Raw genomic sequence first — 19,609 nt, forward strand, 5'->3', positions numbered from 1 at the left:
CTACCCGGGAGATCTGCTGTCTTGGCCTTCTTTCAGTCCCTTGTTTCCATATTTGGACCACTCATGCTATCATCCTAGAACGATCTTTTCCCCTCCTTCGTCTGCCTGACACCTGCTCATTCTTCAAGTCCCAGTTCAAGTGTCCTTCCTTCAGGTAAACCTCCCTCAAGCCTGCAGTTTAAATCCCACGTACATGTTGTCATCTGTCTTTGTGCCTTGCAGTAGTCTGTCATGGCATTTACCCATTTTTTTTTTTATGATCACTTTTTTTTTTGGAGGGGTTTAAGATTAATTTTTATTGGAGTATAGTTGCTTTACAATGTTGTGTTAGCTTCTATTGCACAGCAAAATGCAAGGATTCTGCAGTATATGCAAATCAAGCAATGTGATACACATGATACACAATTAACAAATTGAAGAATAAAAACCATATGATCATTTCAATAGAGGCAGAAAAAGCTTTCAGCAAAATTCAACACCCATTTATGATAAAAACTCTCCAGAAAGTGGGCATAGAGGGAACCTACCTCAACATAATAAAGGCCATACATATATGACAAACCCACAGCAAACATTATTCTCAATGGTGAAAAACTGAAAGCATTTGCTCTAAGATCAGGAACAAGACAAGGGTGTCCACTCTCGCTTCTGTTATTTAACATAGTTTTGGAAGTCGTAGGCACGGCAGTCAGAGAAGAAAAAGAAATAAAAGGAATCCGAATTGGAAAAGACGAAGTAAAACTGTCACTGTTTGCAGATGACATGATACTATACGTAGAGAATCCTAAAGATGTCACCATAAAGCTATTAGAGCTAATTAATGAATTTAGGAAAGTTGCAGGGAGAAAATTAATAAACAGAAATCACTTGCACTCCTATACACTAACAATGAAAGATCAGAAAGAGAAATTAAGGAAACAATCCCATTTACCATTGCAACAAAAAGAATAAAATACCTAGGAATAAACCTACCTAAGGAGGCAAAAGACCTGTATGCAGAACACTATAAGACACTGATGAAAGAAATCAGAGACGACACAAACAGATGGAGAGATATACCATGTTCTTGTATTGGAAGAATCAATATTGTGAAAACAACTATACTACCCAAAGCAATCTACATATTCAGTGCAATCCCTATCAAATTACCAATGGCATTTTTCACAGAACTAGAATAAAAAATTTTACAATTTGTATGGAAACACAAAATGACCCCGAATAGCAAAAGCAATCTTGAGAAAGAAAAATGGAGCTGGAGAAATCAGCCTCCCTGACTTCAGACTATACTACAAAGCTACAGTGTTCAAGACAGTATGGTACTGGCACAAAAACAGAAATATAGATCAATGGAACAGGATAGAAAGCCCAGAGATAAACCCACGCACCTGTAGTCACCTGATCTGTGACAAAAGGAGCCCAGAATATACAATGGAGCAAAGACAGCCTCTTCAATAAGTGGTGCTGGGAAAACTGGACAAGTACATGTAAAAGAATGAAATTAGAACACTCTCTAACACCATACACAAAAATAAACTCAAAATGGATTAAAGACCTAAATGTAAGGCCAGACACTATAAAATTCTTAGAGGAAAACATAGGCAGCACACTCTCTGATGTAAATCGCAGCAAGATCTTTTTTTAAAAAATTAATTTATTTTTGGCTGCGTTGGGTCCTCGTTGCTGTGCGTGGGCTTTCTTTAGTTGCAGCAAGCGGGGGCTACTCTTTGTTGCGGTGCGCAGGCTTCTCATTGCAGTGGCTTTTCTTGTTGTGGAGCACGGGCTCTAGGCACATGGACTTCAGTAGTTGTGGAATGCAGGCTCAGTAGTTGTGGTGCGCCAGCTCTAGAGTGCATGCTCAGTAGTTGTGGCGCACGGGCTTAGTTGCTCCGTGGCATGTGGGATCTTCCCTGACCAGGGCTTGAACCTGTGTCCCTTGCATTGGCAGGCGGATTCTTAACCACTGCACCACCAGGGAAGCCTGCAAGATCTTTTTTGACCCACCTCCTAATGAAAATAAAAACAAAAATAAACAAATGGGACCTAATGAAACTTAAAAGCTTTTGCACAGGAAAGGAAATCATAAACAAGATGAAAAGACAACCCTCAGAATGGGAGAAAATATTTGCAAACGAAGGAACTGACAAAAGATTAATCTCTAAAATATACAAGCAGCTTATGCAGCTCAATATCAAAAAAAAAAAAACCCCATCAAAAAATGGTCAGAAGACCTAAATAGACATTTCTGCAAAGAAGACTTACAGATGGCCAACAAACACATGAAAAGATGCTCAACATCACTGATTATTAGAGAAATGCAAATCAAAACTACAATGAGGTATCACCTCACATGGGTCAGAATGGCCATCATCAAAAATCTACAAACAATAAATGCAGGAGAGGGTGTGGAGAAAAGGGAACCTTCTTACACTGTGGGTGGGAATGTAAATTGATACAGCTGCTATGGAAAATAGTGTGGAGGTTCCTTAAAAAACTATAAGTAGAGATACCATATGATACAGCAATCCCACTACTGGGCATATACCCAGAGAAAACTGTAATTCAAAAAGACACATGCAACCCAATATTCATAGCAGCACTATTTACAATAGCTAGGACATGGAAGCAGCCTAATGTCCATCAACAGAGGAATGGATGAAGAAGATATGGTACATATATACAGTGTACCCATTTTGGATTGATGTATTTATTCACAGGTCTGTTGTTTGTCTCTTAGCACCACTAGAGGACAAACTCCTTGAAGACTGTCTCTGTCTACAGTCTTGGTATGTAGGAGGGGTCAGTACATGAATATTAAATGAATACATAAAATCAAAACTCTATGGCAGTTACTGAAAAGGTTAAATTTAGAATTACCATATGATCCAGGAGTTCCACTCCTAGGTATATACCCCAAAGAATTAAAACAGGGAGTCAAATAGATACCTGTATACCAACGTTCGTGGCAGCGTTATTCACGGTAGCTGATAGGTGGAAAGAAACAAGTGTCCGTCGACAAATGAATGGATAAACAAAATATTGTATATACAAGTGTCTGTCAACAAATGGATGGATAAACAAAATATTGGAGGTACCATGGAATATTATTCAGCCATAAAAAGGCACGAAGTTCTGGTACATGTTACAACACGAGTCTTGAAAACATGATGCTAAGTGAAATAAACCAGACCCATAAGGACAAATACTGTATGATTCCACCTATGTGAAATTTTGAGAATAGGCAAATATATAGAGATAGAAAGTAAATTACAGGTTCCCAGAGGCTGGGGGAAGAGGAGAATTGGGGCAGTTATTGGTTAATGGGCACAGTTTGTTGGGGGGTGATGAAAACGTTTTATAAGAAGTGGTGATGGTTGCACAACACTGTTAATGTAGTTCATACCGCTGAACTGTGTGTGTAACAGTGGCTAAAATGGCAAACTTTATAGTATTGTTATAGGTATTGTATCACAATAAAAAAATCTTGGAACACTTAACAAAAATGATGATTCACCCCTTTTGCTTTCCCACACATCATTCATTGCAGGTGAATTTTTTTCTTGTGCTTGGACACCCTAGACAGTTAGCGGAACGTGTAGGTTGTGCCTCTGGTCCAGCCCAGGAGGCCGTGGCTGCCTTTCCTGTTGGTGCTGGAGGGAGACTTCCAGGGAGGGGACGCAGTGCCTCAGGAGCAGGTTGGTGAGCCCTGGGTTTGTCACGACTTCCCCGGATCTCGGTGCCAGCCCAAGGCCCCTGCTGGCCTTCCTGGTCACCTGAGCTAGCCATCAACCTGAGCATCAATTCGTCAGCGTCATCTTCACCCCGCAGGCCGGGGCGCCTTCTCTCACCCGCCGGGTCCGTGTCATCCAGAGGCTCCAGGCATCCCTCAGTGCTTTGGACAAACACAGCTGAACTCATGCAGCCAAGTGCCGGCTGAGCCAGGGGCTGCTTGGAGAGTGACTCACAGTGAGGGGGTGGGAAAAGGACAGAGGTGCCAGGGAGACTTTCTCTCCTGAGGGCTTTGAATCCCCACTCTAGCTTGGGAGCCGGCCCAAGGTCTCCCGCCAAACAGGCTGATGCAATCTGGACGGACTCTACAGCCCAAAGAAACATGACCTGCTTCCTTTTCTTCTTCCCCATGACGGCTAGCTTTTCGCCTTATATGAATCATCTCATTCTGTCTTAGTTTGCTTGGGCTGCCATGATAAAGTGCTACAGATCTGCTGGTTTAAACAACAGAAATGAGTTTTCTCACAGTTCTGGAGGCTGGGAAGTCCAAGATCTAGCTGTCAGCTGGTTCAGTTCCTGGTGAGGGCCCTCTTTCTGGCTTGTAGTCTGACCACCACCCACCGGCTCACCGTGGCGGCCACTTGCTGGGCACCTTTGGTCTGCCTGCTGGGCTGGGCTCCATGCCCCTTACAGGAGGCACCTGCTCAAAGTGTACATTGGGCCAAGGAGTCGTCTGCTTAGAGCCCTCCAGGGGCTCCCCCATTTGGTCAGATTCCCTGCTCTTTGGAGCATGTGGCTTTGGCAACACACTGGTTAGCACGTGGGGGAAGAGGCCCACGTTTGGACAGACTGCGGGAGTCAGGGTCCCGCAGGCACTGCCTCGGTTAACTCCTGTAGTTTTCCACAAACCTGTGGGTTTCACTCACCCAGCCCGGTGCTCCTACTAATAGCATTTAGTGAATGGAGTCTTTCAAAAGGTGGCTGAAACACTCATTGTTTTCCCCTTTCCAAAGAGAAGGAAAAAATTGTAAAACCTAGGAAAACTATACTGTAAAGAACGTTTTAGCCACCAGCCAAAGAGATTTAAGGCTGGAAAATTCAACCTGTTTTAGTTTTAGAAAAATATTTTTCTTTAACTTGATTTCCAAGAGGGTTTAGGGGAAAAAAAATTTACCATCTGGATGGATTCCATTTTCCTGGGTTGGAATTAGTTATGCAATTTGCAGGGTCGGCAGTGATTCCGAAGAGCAGGGCTCTGAGAAATCAGGGCGTTAAGCATCTTCCGAGGATACTTGACGATTCTCCAAATGAAAGGCGCCTCCTATGTGAGATGTGATTAGTGAAATTCGTCCGTCGTGATGTCAAAGCGTTTCACCTGGTCAAGTGGTTCAGTCTGAGTTGATGGGGCGGCCTTTCCGGAAGTTAGCGTCAGGCTGATGACACACGTGTAATGCAGGGACTGGTCCTCACCAGAGGCTGATGACAGTTGTCAGACAGGAGCATGTGAAGATGCCATTTCTGCCACTTCCCTGCAAGGTCTTCCTTGGGGGTCACTGTGTCCACTGGGGCTCATGCCATTGCAGTGATCCCAGAAAAAAGGCACCTATTGGCTGCTATACTCGCAGAGTTCAGGGTGTAGCTGGCTTCAGGGGTGGGTGTGTGGGACCTGGTCTCTCTCATCTCTCGGTTTCACCTCACCTTCATCCCCACATGTTGGCTTCCTTCACCAGCTCTCGTGATGGCAAGAGGAGCCCTGGCCTCCATACTTCCAGGTTCCGTTGCTTCCAAAAAGAGTTTCTCTTCACCAGTAGCTGACTCGTGTGTCCCAGTGGCAGCTCTGATCGGACCCATCCAGATCACAGGTCCATCCCGAAGCATCCCCGTTGGCCATGATGTTATGCAGATCGGCCAGTCCTGGGTCCTGGGTCCCAGGCTCATCCTAAAGCTGGGTTGGAGGTTGACATTAGCCACGAACCACTTGGACTGATTCTGGGGGAAGAGGGCTCCCCAGAGGGAAACTGGGGCTGTGTTTCTAGGAGTGGGGACATGCTGACCGGCAGGCACAGCAAATGTCTGTACACCTGAGCTCTTCCGTCTTTGCAGTCAGTCCCCTGCTCTCTTCAAATGGCCCTGCTCGAGCCACACCCTTCCTTCTCTTCTGAATCCTCGCAGCAACCGTATGAAGGGCTGTTAGGTGTCAGGCAGCTTGGGTGTGAACCCCAGCCCTGCACGCTTTCTCAGCTGCAGCCGTGGGCAGGTCACTTTCCTCTCCTGAACCTCAGTGTCCCCATCTGTCACATGAGAGGGACGGTGTTTTCTTCCCAGGGGGGTCACGAGGGTCAGTGAGTATGTGGAGCCCAGAGTCTGGAAGGCGGGAGGGCTCAGGAAGTGGAGGCTCGTCGTTCAGTGCATTTGTCCGATGGGAAAACTATGTCATTGTGTCATTGTCCAAGGCCCCACAGCCAGCTAGTAGCTGAGCTGGGATTTGAGCCTGGCCTGTCTCATCCCGAGCCAAGTGTCTGCTCGTTCTGCAGCCTGGCCTCTCCCGTTGACCTTCCTGTTTGGGGAGGGTTTCTCCCGGTACAGCTCACCTCTGCAGGCACCTGGGGTCGGTGCACAAACGCTGTTGCACAGCTTCAGTGTACCAGGCACTAAGCTAGACCCTGAGCAGACAAGGCAGAACGAACATTCAGAGAAGTCATTTGATGGGGTGAACCGGGCAGCCCCGAGGATGGAGGCTGGATGCTTTGTGCTGTAGGGGTGACCTCTCCAAGAGAGGAAACCGCGAGCTGTGTCTGCCAGAGGAACTGGGGCTGGACAGGCAGCGAGGGGAAGGATGTGGATGCCTTGCCGCTTTAGTGGGGCATATGGAAAGCTGGATGAGCTGATCGGTGTTCCTTGAATGGAGTTGGCCCGGTGGGTTTGGTCATCGTTAAATTGTTGACTCTTGCTGACAGTGGCCTGTAATCTCCTGGTTTCCAGTGTGGAATAATTTGCTGGCTATTTGGTGGTACCATCAGGAAGCTCGGAAGCCCAGCACGTGTAGCTAAATGGCTTCAGCCACTCCAGGCATGGCACGTACCTCCATAGGTATCATCTATGGAGAGCCTTAAAAATTCACAGTAGTTAGGGGTGTGTGTGTGTGTGAGTGTGTGTTTGCAGAAAAAGAAAATAAAACAGAGAATTAGTGTCAGCCAGAACTTTGTTTGAAATGAGAATTTAAGACTACTTTTAAAAATTGCACTGAGTCTGTCATATTGTTATCACATTAGCTGTCACCAGACTGAATTTTTATAATTATCTCCAGCTCACCACTCCCTTTCTCGCCAACATTCTTAATGATCTGAGAGGTAGGCAATTAGAGCAGCTGTCTGACTAGCTGATTCCCTTCTAACACCCGGTAAACTCCAGGAGCAGAAATACACGGGGATGTTTGCAATGACCGAGAGGGGCCACAGGAGCAACGTGAGAGGGATCCGGACAGAAGCCACCTTTGACCTCTCTGCACAGGTGAGCATTCTGCCCGGGGTTCTGGCGGTTCTGGGCAGCGGACCTGTACACAGCGGACCCTCCTTTCTCCCGAGTCCACCTTCCCCCCTGCTGTGTGTGCTCTCAGGCGAGAGGGTGCTCAGCTTCAGAAGAAACGCCTAAGTGCTTTAGTGGACGTAGGCTCAGCCTTCCTGAGTCTAACACCAGCCAACGCTTAAAAAACACCTGCTGTGGGACGGGCACTGCTCCAAGCCCATTATGTACACTCATTAACTTAATGCTTTGGAAAAACTCGGTGAGAACAGGACCTAATCCATTCTGTGGTCCTTCCTAACAGTAGCAGGTAAATGGGTGGAAGAGCGGTCTCTGTTGGCGTGTTCCATCGCACCGTGTGTGATGTGTGTGGCAGGAGGGCACTGTGTGTGCTGGGGCCTCCTTCTGGGAGCCAGGTCCTCGGTGCTGGCATGATGCAATGTCTGTACCTGTGAGCTGCACACAAATCCACATGGCAACCGAAATAAAATTTCACAACACTGGGACTTCCCTGGTGGCGCAATGGTTAAGAATCTGCCTGCCAACGCAGGGGACACGGGATCGAGCCCTGGTCCGGGAAGATCCCACATGCCACGGAGTAACTAAGCCCGTGCACCACGACTACTGAGCCTGCGCTCTAGAGCCCACGAGCTACAACTGCTGAGCGCACTTGCCACAACTACTGAAGCCCGCGTGCCTAGAGCCTGTGCTCCGCAACAAGAGCAGCCACTGCAGTGAGAAGCCTGCACACCACAACGAAGAGTAGTCCCCGCTCACCGCAACTAGAGAAAGCCCGCGTGTAGCAACAAAGACCTGACGCAGCCAAAAATAATAAATAAATTAATTAATTAAAAAAAACAACAACACTAAAATTTCACATAACAACCTGACTTTATTATATGGGATGAACTCCAAAATGTAGGTAAGACCCTCTAACTTGATGTCTCTCCACAAATGGGTCACAGCAAAAACCATGCTCTGTAAATCCCACCCCCGTCCGCATCTCTTTAGCTCCTACTCTCAACACCCTGGTGGGTGTTGCCTCATACATGTGCGTGTGGTGACTCAGTCGTCTTTTTTTTTTTTTTTTTTGCCCTACGCGGGCCTCTCACTGTTGTGGCCTCTCCCATTGCGGAGCACAGGCTCCGGACACGCAGGCTCAGCGGCCATGGCTCACGGACCCAGCCGCTCTGCAGCATGTGGGACCTTCCCGGACCGGGGCACGAACCCGTGTCCCCTGTGTCGGCAGGTGGACTCTCAACCACTGCGCCACCAGGGAAGCCCTCAGTCTTCATTTTGGCTGAGGTTGTCCTTTGCTTTTTTGTTGTTGTTGTTGTTTTTTCTATTTTCTTCCCTCATTTAAAAAATTTTTTTTTGCTGTAGTATACTTGCTTTACAATGTTGCATTAGTTTCTACTGTACAGCAAAGTGAATCAGCTATACGTATACGTATACCCCCTCTTTTTTGGATTTCCTTCCCGTTTAGGTCACCACAGAGCATTGAGCCGAGTTCCCTGTGCTATACAGTAGGTTCTCATTAGTTATCTATTTTATACATAGTATCAATAGTGTATATATTTCAATCCCAATCTCCCAATTCATCCCACCTCCCCCCTTTCCCCTTGGTATCTATACACTTGTTCTCTATGTCTCTGTCTTGATTTCTGCTTTGTAAATGAGATCGCCTGTACCAGTTTTTTCAGATTCCACATATTTGGAATCTGGAGTTTTGTTCCCAGGATTTTTCTGACCCAAGAATGCTAGTTGGAGGTGGTCAGCACTTAGAGTGACAGATGCAGGTGAGGCTTTTGTTGGAGGATGTCCTGTCTTTCCTCTGTCCTGATGCTAGTTCTTTACAGCAGCCAGTGATGTCCAAGGTCATAGTAAGAAGCAGAATAAGGACTGCCACTTTTTGAATGCTCCCTCTGTGCCAGGTCTGTGTCAGACTCTCTCTGTATAGTATAGTGTACCACACTCCGTCACAACAACAATCCCATGAACGTGGTAATAGGCCACTTCTGTGCGTTGAGCACGTGTGTTAAGTGCCAGGCTAAGCACTCTGCATGCAACATTGTGTTAAATGTTCTATAATGTTATAGGAAGATATCCTTGTCCCCATTTTACAGGTGGAGAAACTGAGGCTCACAGAGGTTAGGAAACCGACTTATGGCTATGCAGTTAATGAGGGAATCTCAGGTTCAAGGGGGATTGTCCTTAACAACTTAGCTTTCCTGATGGGACACTGACCAAACATCTTTGGGGTTTTGGCTGCCCCATTTTTTCTCCTGCAACCATGGTATTGAGGTCACCTTGCTGTCATCAAAGGGAAAAAAATCCCACTCACAATTCTTATTTATTTGTTTCTTCTTACAATTATTATTTTTTGCACAGAAATCATTTCCCCAAACAGCATAAATGATTTAGCTACCTGCTGTGTTATAGCAGCTGCCACTCTCGGCAGGGGAGTTGCAAAGTTGAAATCGTAATGATGAGAAGACGCTGGTGAACGTGCTGCTTCCTGAGGGAGGGAAGAAGCCCATCGTAAGCTCAGGCCACTGAGGGTTGGCTTGGCAGGGAATGGCTTTCTCCTTCATTGGTTTCTGTGTTTCCCCCTTCATTTCCCTTTTTAAATGTTAGAGCATATCAAATGAGCCCACTCTCCCTCCAGGGCAGTTTCAGTCTCTTACAGTTTTTGGTTGGGCATTCCTGTGGGTTGGTTGTTTTATTTTTATTTTTGGATGATGGATTGAGTAGCAGCATGGAGAGTTTCAAGGTAAGAGAGAGTTTTATTTTTACAGTTTAGGCAAAATCGCAAAAATAAATGAGGCTAAGAGCTCTCTGGCCAAGGCCGTCTCTTTTAGTGCTTGCAGGACTGACCGTTTTGTTGGCCTTCAACAGTTAATTATAATAGGAACCGACACACATGGCGTGCTTTATTTAGATCCAGCTTTTAAAAAAATTTTATTGGAGTATAGTTGATTTACAATGTTGTGCTAGTTTCAGGTGTACAGCAAAGTGAATCAGTTATACATATACGTATGTCCACTCTTTTTTTTTTTTTAGATTCTTTTCCTATATAGGCCATTACAGAGTATTGCACAGGAGTTCCCTGTGCGATACAGCAGGTTCTTATTGGTTATCTATTTTATATATAGTAGTGTGTGTGGGACCGACATAGATCCAGCTTTAATGCCAGAGTTTTGGCTAAGGCAGACTTTCCAAATCAAGTATTTTTGCCAGAAGTGACAAATTTCCCTTCCCAGAGTAGATCAGATGCTGATGGGAACAGATGGCCTTCTGTCCTCTCCCTGCCCCACCAGAGCTTTTCTGCCAGGCCAGCCTTTCTCTGCTACTTCCCTTCCCACCCTAAGGTGTTAGCATCCCCTTACCACATGAGTTTTGTTGTTTGTTACTGCACCCACCAGAGTCACAATAACTCCTTTCTTTAAGAAGTCCTGGCTGGCCTGATAAGGGCAGCAGCCTCCAGAGACTTAAAAAGAGCTTGTCCATTTATGTTTCTGAAAAGCCCTCGCCTGTGTTAAAAGTTTCTCTGTGCACATATGTGTCAGGGAATGTTTCCTTGGGCTCCAAGACTGTATTTCTTGGCCAGAGGGAAAGTGCAGTCTGTGTACTTAAAAATCTGAAATCTGAGATGATCTTTACATGATCAATAGCTTGTCGGTTTGGTTCGGCCACATCTTCCATATTGTCAGCTTTGATTAAATTTGCTGTTCTGCCTTTTCACCATTCCACCCTCCCTCCCCGACTCCCCACCCACCCGGGACTCTCCGACCTGTCCCAGGTACCTGGTATCCAGAACTGGCAGTTATGATCCGTCTCTCCTTAACACGAGGTTGAAGGGTATCCCAGGTGGTAAGCAGAAGGAGGGAGGACCCAGAAGTGAATGGGGGCATTTCCATGGTGATCCTGTTCTAGCTCCTGGAGAGAAAGAAAAAGAAGGCAGAGTTTTGAGCAGAGTGAAAACAAAAAAATACATTTTTTCCCTCTGCTTATTCCTGACCAGTACTAACTTCGGACTGTTTTGAGCTGGAATCCTTGGTCATATCATGGAGACGAGCTAGATGGCATGTTCTAAGATTCTTTCCCTAATAAGATAGAGAATTGTTGACAAATGCTTTTTGGTTTAAGGGCTTATCCATATGAGCTTTTTTTGTGGTACCCGGGCCTCTCACTGCTGTGGCCTCTCCCGTGGCGGAGCAGAGGCTCTGGACACGCAGACTCAGCGGCCATGGCTCACGGGCCCAGCCGCTCCGCGGCATGTGGGATCTTCCCGGACCGGGGCACGAACCCGTGTCCCCTGTACCGGCAGGCGGACTCTCAACCACTGCGCCACCAGGGAAGCCCCATATGAGCTTTTGAGGGAACCTTTCATTATTATATTCATTGATGAGGAAAATGGAGAGGCAGGTTCTGAAACAATCATCCCAAGGCTTAAATGAGGTATTTCTTTTTATAAAAATCAAAATTGTCTGGGCTGAGATTCTAATCAATGGTAGGAATGGGTCACGGTTGCCTAGTAGTCTTGTTTGCATCCCGGTGTACACATTTAACCTTTGGTTAGTTAGTGGCCATTTAAACAACAGACCCATACCTTAAAGGCAAGAATGTTCAAGACCCAGGAAACAGTGGAGGTCATGAGGAACCAAGCGATTGGTTCAGAAGGGGCAATGCCCAGTAGACAAAATGAAATACATAGACATGGACTCATCTAACTAGGGGCCCTAGATCACTGGATGTTCCATCCTTTCTTGTCAATCTCGAAGGTGGAGTGTTTGGGGGCAAGGGGCGTGTGCAGAGCTGAATACATAGCAGGGCTTTTAGGGGTTTGGTGCTGATTATTTAGAAGTCAGAAACTCAGTGTGGAGTGGTCTAGAGAGAAAGAAGCACAATGAAGAAAGCCTTTATACATTAAAGCCACAGGCTCAGACAAATAGTACACATGCCCGTGTAACATTACAAAGAAGAGAGACCCGGAAGAAGTGAATGAACAACTTTCATCCATCGAAAAGTGGCAACGTATTTTCCTGATTGGAATATTCATTGACAAAGCACTTTAATTTCCAGTCGTTTTCAGAGTTAAGGTGGAGGTGAACAGTGCACACTGCAGTGATAGCATGGTGGTGTTGAGCTCACGAGGTTGAATTAGGCGACTCTGGGTCGTCTGCTCCTTTTCTGTGAAATCACCCGAGTGGGTACAGGTGCACAGTATTGGTCTGCTTCATAGTGTTCATTGCACTGAACCCAGGAGTTGAAATGAGCCATAAGAAAGAAAACTCTGTTGCTTTGGTTTCTGTTTAGGAGTTTGTAATCGACACACCGTGTGAAAATGCTGAGAAGATGTACATTGGAAACGCCATGTACAGGAATTATGCAGCAGTCTTGGCCCAGCTCATCATAAACGGAAGATCTCAAGGTTTGTTACCGACTCAGAAACCTAGGATATTTCCCTTTACTAGTACTATTCTCCCGTGAATACTTTACACAGAAAACCCATCTCAGAGGGCTGTTTCTACCTTGTAAAAAAATTCAGCAGTAACGTTAACATTATCTCCTAAATATACATGATGAGACGATTTATCATTACATTCAACATTAGACACTATAACAGGCAGTGCACAGTCATAGAACAAAATGAATTTCAAGATCAACATAATTGTACAGTGTCCCAGGAAATGAGCAAAGCTTTGATCATATCTTTAGAGATCTTAGTGTCTCTTCACCTTCCTTAGGGCCCCACTGTTTCATCGTTCCTGTCCGCGATGAAAATGGAAGCATGTACCCAGGAGTGACAGCTATTGGTATGATGTATAAAGAAGGTGAGTCCCCAGGTGACCCCTCTCCCACCCTTCTTTGCACTTCCTGCCTGTTCCCTACCCCACCCAGTGAGAATCTAACCTAACTCACGAAAGCAGTGAAGGCAGAGAAGACTGGTTTTGAAGCCTGATTAGTCTTCTGTGTATGGCAGTTAGAGAAGGTTGCAGACTGCCATTTATGAACATGCATTGGTCCCATTTCTCCCAGCCTCTCGTGTTTACTAGTCCTGAGGCAGCTCTGTCCCCAGCTGTTTCGTCTCCTCTCTCCTTCTTGGACTTGTGGGCCCTCAGAGGGCAGGTTGAGGTTCTCTCTTTCATGGCCCAGAGCCACCAGCCTCAGTGGGTCCTAAGGATTGCCTCTGTGAACTGGTTTGCTAGGGCTGTTGTACTCACACTGAGTGGCTTAAACAACAGAAATGTATCGACTCACAATTGTGGAGGCTACGAGTCCGAGGTCAAGGTGTCAGGGGAGTTGGTTCTGAGGGCTGGGATGGGGAGGGTATTTTCCAGACCTCTCTCCTTGGCTTGTACGTGGCCATCTTCATGTTCACATGGCATGCTCCCTGTGTGCCTGTCTGTGTCCAATTTCCTCTTTTTTATAAGGACACCGGTCATTTGAATGAGGGCCCACAAATGCCCTCATTTTAACTTGATCGCCTCTGTACAGACCCTTTCTCCAAATAAGGTTACATTCACGGGTACTAGGGGTGAAGACTGCAACATATGAATCTTGGGGGAGACACAATGCAACCCAGAATGCTTGGTGAGAGCAGGCCATGCCTGTGGGCTCCACTGGTTATGCCCAGCCAAGTGAAGCCAAAAACGCAGGTAGGGGGAGAAGGGAAAAAAGAGAGAAGAAAGAGCAGAAGAGAAGGGGGAGGAGACGGTCCTTTGGAGGATGGGGCTAAGCTCACCCTGGCCCCGTAGGGATACTGAGCACCTCATGCCTGCAGGAATGGGCTGCAAGTGCTTTAGGTGACTGAGGCCCTGATCCCTTGAAAACACCTGGCATGTCAAGTGCTGTTGAGGGTAGAGGGCTCACCCAGCCCTCGTGAAGTGGCGCCAGGCATTCATGACACTGGCAAACCCAGAAAGTCTGAGCTGGTCTCCTTGTAAGCTCGTAAGTACCACTGTGACCTTGTCCAGGGGTGATGTTCTAAATAAGACCTGCGCTAGAAAAAGATCTTTTCTCCCAGAGTAAGTCTCCCTAAGTGTGAGATGAACAAAAAATAGACCCCAGATTCCGACAGGTGTCCTGAGGAAATGGGTCTGGCAGATTTTAAGAAACTTCTTGGGAGGTGGTCACCCTACCCACCCACTGCTGTCTCTGGCCGTTTCCCAATGTCTTCTAGGCATTTGCTGTCACAAATTCACCCCGTGTTCTGGGGAGGAAGCACCGAGAAGGGGGAGGAATTTGAGTTCTGCGTCACTGGGGGGCGTAAGGGGCTTTCCTCCTCCTCTGTGTTCAGTCTGATGTTCTTTCAGTTGCCTAGAATTCTCCCTTTTCTAGACACAGCAACTGCTCAGGTGGGAAGCTGTGTCCCTGCCAGACCCCACCCCCAGCTGGCCTCAGAGCAGGTGGGCTGCACAGAGGTCTAGCATTTTCTCCTCTATTCTTGGTAGGGAGGAGGGGGCTGGAGAAGCAGGTACCACTCTTCATGGAAACAAGCAAACAGCATCCCCACCCCAAATAAGAAAGCAGCAACAATTCTGGAAGTGAGATAAAGGGCTTTGCGTTTTAGCAGCGACAGACCTGGGAAGGGGCCCGGACAGTATTTCTGATGCACATAAACTTGGCCCCCTACAGCTCTGTTTCCCATCTGCTCTCTCTAGGTCTGCATGGTGTTGATACCGGGATTCTGAGATTTGACAAGGTTCGGATACCAAGGGAGAAGCTGCTGGATAAGTGAGTAGTTGTCTCCTTAACTCGGACTTGCTGTGCGTGGGAGCCCTTTGCCCTCCTTCCCAGGCCTGGTTCCTGGGTCTCATGGGCTGTACATCCAGAGTGTCTTCTCATAACCTCTCCTACAATTTTACTGACAATTAATTGAGAAATGTAGATAAGCAAATCAAAAAAAATTAAAATTATCCCAAATGCTATCAACCAGACACAATATTTGTTATACTTTCATATATAATACTTTAGACTTTTCTCTATGAGGTTATATCTAATGAGAGAGAGAGATGTTTGATTTTCACTGAATGAGGTCCACTTAGAAATTCTATTTTTTATAACTTGTAATTTCTGTTTAACATTATATGTCCAGTGTTTCTGTGCAACAGTAAATACACATAGGCATTATCATTTTTATTTTTATTTATTTTATTTTTGGCTGTGTTAGGTCTTCGTTGCTGTGCACAGGCTTTCTCTAGTTAGGGCGAGTGGGGGCTACTCTTCATTGCGGTGCGCTGGCTTCTCATCGTGGTGGCTTTTCTTGTTGCGGAGCATGGGCTCTAGGCACGCAGGCTTCAGTAGTTGTGGCACACGGGCTCAGTAGTTGTGGCTCGCGGGCTCTAGAGTGCGGGCTCAGTAGTTGTGGCGCACGGGCTTTGTTGCTCCGCGGCATGCGGGATCTTCCCGGACCAGGGATAGAACCCATGACCCCTTCATTGGCAGGTGGATTCTTAAACACTGCGCCACCAGGAAGCCCCTATCATTTTTAATATTGCCATAATAGACTGTTAAATGATCTATAAGTTATGTATGAATCCCTTAGTGTTGGTATTTAGATTATTTCCTTAAAAAAATTTTTTTTTGGTTATCATAAAATAATTGGTGTTATTGCCTCCTTTGTGGAAGACAGGAGATAAGGTACCATCCTTCTGCTTCAGAGGCTGTTCCAACCAGTACTGATTGGATAATATCAGAGGTGCTTAGTGTCATTTCCCAGCATCGCTCAGTGAGGTCAGATGAGTGAAAGAACGAGATGAAGTTTGCTTCTACAAGTGCATTCCAGGGATGGAGCCCCACGGTTCACTATGCTCTTTGCAGAGGCTAAGAAACACCAATTAACTTTACTTTTCTCGGCAGCATTTCATGTATCCAATAAAAATCCTGAACTACAGTGATATTTAAATTTGTGAAGAAGCAAGCCATCAGACTTGCTGCTTGCTTTCCTACAGATTTTCCTTTAACACTTCACTCCTTTTTACTTTTTATTTTTAATTAATTTTTATTGGCATATAGTTGATTTACAGCGTTGTGTTAGTTTCTGCTGTACAGCAAAGTGAATCAGTTATACATATACATATATCCACTCTTTTAGATTCTGTTCCCATATAGATCATTACAGAGTATTGAGTAGAGTTCTCTGCGCTATACAGTAGGTTCTTATTAGTTATCTACTTTATATATAGTAGCGTGTATATGTCACTCCCAGTCTCCCAGTTTATCCCTGTCCTCCCTTTCACCCCTGATAACCATAAGTTTGTTTTCTACATCTGTGACTCTATTTCTGTTTTGTAGATAGGTTCATTTGTACCATTTTTTAAGATTCCACATATAAGTGATATCATGTGTTATTTGTCTTTGTCTGACTTCACTTAGTATGGCAATCTCTAGGTCCATCCATGTTGCTGCAAATGGCACTATTTCGTTCTTTTTTTATGGCCGAGTAATATTCCATTGCATATATGTACCACATCTTCTTTATCCATTCCTCTGTTGATGGGCATTTAGGTTGCTTCCATGTCCTGGCTACTGTAAATAGTGCTGCAATGAACACTGGGGTAACTTTACTCCTTTTTACTGCCTGCAAGTTCTTGCCAGTAAATAAACGTCACAGATGCCAAAAGTTTAAGGAAGATATGGTGGAAACAAACTTAAAATGGACCAAATTCTGGTTGACATTTTTCCCTCTGGGAATTGGTAAGAAATGAAATGGAAACAACAAAAGCATCTTTGTAGTAGTCCTGGTGGATGATGAAGACCCCAGGCCTCCTCAGGAATGACCAGTGCCCATGCCAGCAAATCATAGGACCACCAGCCTTCCCCAGAGGTGCCTGTACCTTTCCTGGTGACTAATCAGCATCACTCCACTCCTGGAGATGGGGAAGAGGGAAGGAAAGCCACAGATTTGGAGCTCTCCATTTTTCACCCATACTAACAGGATCTTAGTGGACTGGACAGTCCTCGGCCAGAACCTGGACCCACTGGCTTAGCATTCATCCAATGCACTAGGGATTAGAAAGTCAGATTCAACCAGAAAGAAGAATGATAGGGAGCTACACGGTCTGTAGAAAATATGAGAATATATAGAATATTCTTTGGTAAGCAAGATTTGATTTAAAAGCCATTCCATAGGTATTTAAGCTGCCGCCCAAATACTACAGCAGAGGCAACACACTTTGAGGGTGTTGGTTTATCATTTGATCAGAAAGGGGTCTGTAAGCAGATGTACAGATTCAATGAAATTCCTGTCAAAATCCCAGCTGCCTTTTGTTTTTTTTGAAAAAACTGAGAAACTGGTTCTAAAATTCATATGGAAATGCAAGAGACTCAGACTACCCAAAACAATCTTGATAAAGGAGAACTAAGTAGGAGGACTCACATCCCTGATTTGAAAAATTACTACAAATCTACAGTTATCAAGATAGTGTGGAATTGGCATAAGGCTAGATGTATGGACAATGGAATAGATAGAGGATCTAGAGATAAATCCTTGCACTTATGGTCAATTGATACTCAACAAGGGTGACAAGATAATTTAATGGGGAAAAATGGTCTTCTCAACAAATGGTGCTGGCACAACTGGATATCATAAGCATGAAGTTGGACCTTTACCTCATATGATACACAAAAATTAACACAAGATGGATCACAGATCTAAATGGTAAGAGCTAAAAGTATAAAACTCATAAAGGAAAACATAGGTGCTGGGACTTCCCTGGTGGTCCAGTGGTTAAGACTCCACACTCCCAATGCAGGGGGCCCAGGTTCGATCCCTGGTCAGGGAACTAGATCTCTCATGCCTCAACTAAGAGTCCACACGCCGCAACTAAGACCCAGGCAGCCAAATAAATAAATATTAAAAAAAAGAAGACATAGGTATAAATCTTTGTGACCTTGTTTAGGCAATGATTTCTTAGGTGTGACACCAAAAGCACAAGGAACCAAAGAAAAAATAGATAAATTGGACGTCATCAAAATTAAAAAACTTGTGCAGCAAAGGACACTATGAAGAAAGTGAAAAGACAATCCACAGAGTGGGAGAAAATATTTGCAAACCTTATATATCATAAGAACCTAGTATCCAGACTGTAAAAGGAACTATATTACAGCTCAACAGTAAGAAGACACATGACCCAATTAAAAATGGGCAAAAATATGAATAGACACTTATCCAAAGAAGATATTGAAATGGCTAATAAGCACATCAACATCACTGTCGTTAAGGAAATGCCAATGAAAACCACAGTGAAGTACCACTTTGCGCTCCCTTCATGGCTGTAGTAAAAGAAACAGATGATAACGAGTGTTGGTGAGGGTGAGGAGAAACTGGAGCCCTCATCCATTGCTGGGGGGAATGTAAACTGGTGTGGTCAACCTGGAGAAGAATTTGGCCATTCTTCAAAAGTTGAACGTCTTCATAGGACCTAGCAATTCTACTCCTCAGTCTTTACGAAGACGTTGTCTACAAGAGAATTGAAAATATATATCCACACAAAAACTTGTGTACAAATGTTCATAACAGTTATTCATAAGAGCCAAAAAAAGTGGAAACAGTACAAATATCCATCAACTGATGAATGGATAAACAACATAAGGTATATCCATACAATGGAACATCATTTGGCCATAAAAAGAAATGAAGCACCGATACATGTTACAACATGCGTGAACCTTGAAAACAGTGTGTCAAGTGAAAGAAGCCAGACACAAAGCTGCACACTGGATGCTACTACTTATGTGCAGTGCCCAGAATAGACAAATCCATAGTTAGAAAGTAGATTAATGGTTGCCGGGATCTGGAGGGTAGCGGGTATGGGACAGGACTGCTAATGGGTTTCTTTTTGGGGTGATGAAATGCTTTGAAATTGGATAGTGGTCATGGTTGTACAACTTCGTGAATATACTAAAAACCGTCGAACTGTACACTTTAAAAAGGTGAAGTTTATGGTAAATGATTTGTATCTCAACAACAAAAAAGTAGATTAGGGGCTTCCCTGGTGGCGCAGAGGCTGAGAGTCCGCCTGCCGATGCAGGGGACGCGGGTTCGTGCCCCGGTCCGGGAAGATCCCACGTGCCGCAGAGCGGCTGGGCCCGTGAGCCATGGCCGCTGAGCCTGCGCGTCCGGAGCCTGTGCTCCGCAACGGGAGAGGCCGCAACAGTGAGAGGCCCGCGTAACACACACACACACACACACACACACACACACACACACACAAAAGTGGATTGATGTGCAGTCTTTACAGCCAGGCTCTGGTGTTGGTTTGATGATGGCAGTCCTCATGCCTCTCTTTGTCAGAGTCCACTGCTGAGTTGCAGGGTAGTAGTGGCGGGAAATCTGCTCTTACTTTCCATGAGT

The 19,609-nt window shown here is 45.4% G+C and overlaps 1 protein-coding gene across 1 annotated transcript in view; it reads left to right on the forward strand.

Moving 5' to 3' along the window:
- Positions 1–19,609, forward strand: part of ACOXL (acyl-CoA oxidase like) — a 371,113-nt gene that overhangs the window by 44,787 nt on the left and 306,717 nt on the right. The window contains 5 exon segments of the mRNA XM_033401938.2: positions 6,709–6,795; positions 7,138–7,236; positions 12,568–12,682; positions 12,999–13,085; positions 14,916–14,988. Coding sequence (XP_033257829.1) covers positions 6,709–6,795; positions 7,138–7,236; positions 12,568–12,682; positions 12,999–13,085; positions 14,916–14,988 — 461 coding nt within the window.

The sequence above is a fragment of the Orcinus orca genome, chromosome 13 (assembly GCF_937001465.1).
Source record: "Orcinus orca chromosome 13, mOrcOrc1.1, whole genome shotgun sequence".
In the NCBI taxonomy this organism is placed as follows: domain Eukaryota; kingdom Metazoa; phylum Chordata; class Mammalia; order Artiodactyla; family Delphinidae; genus Orcinus; species Orcinus orca.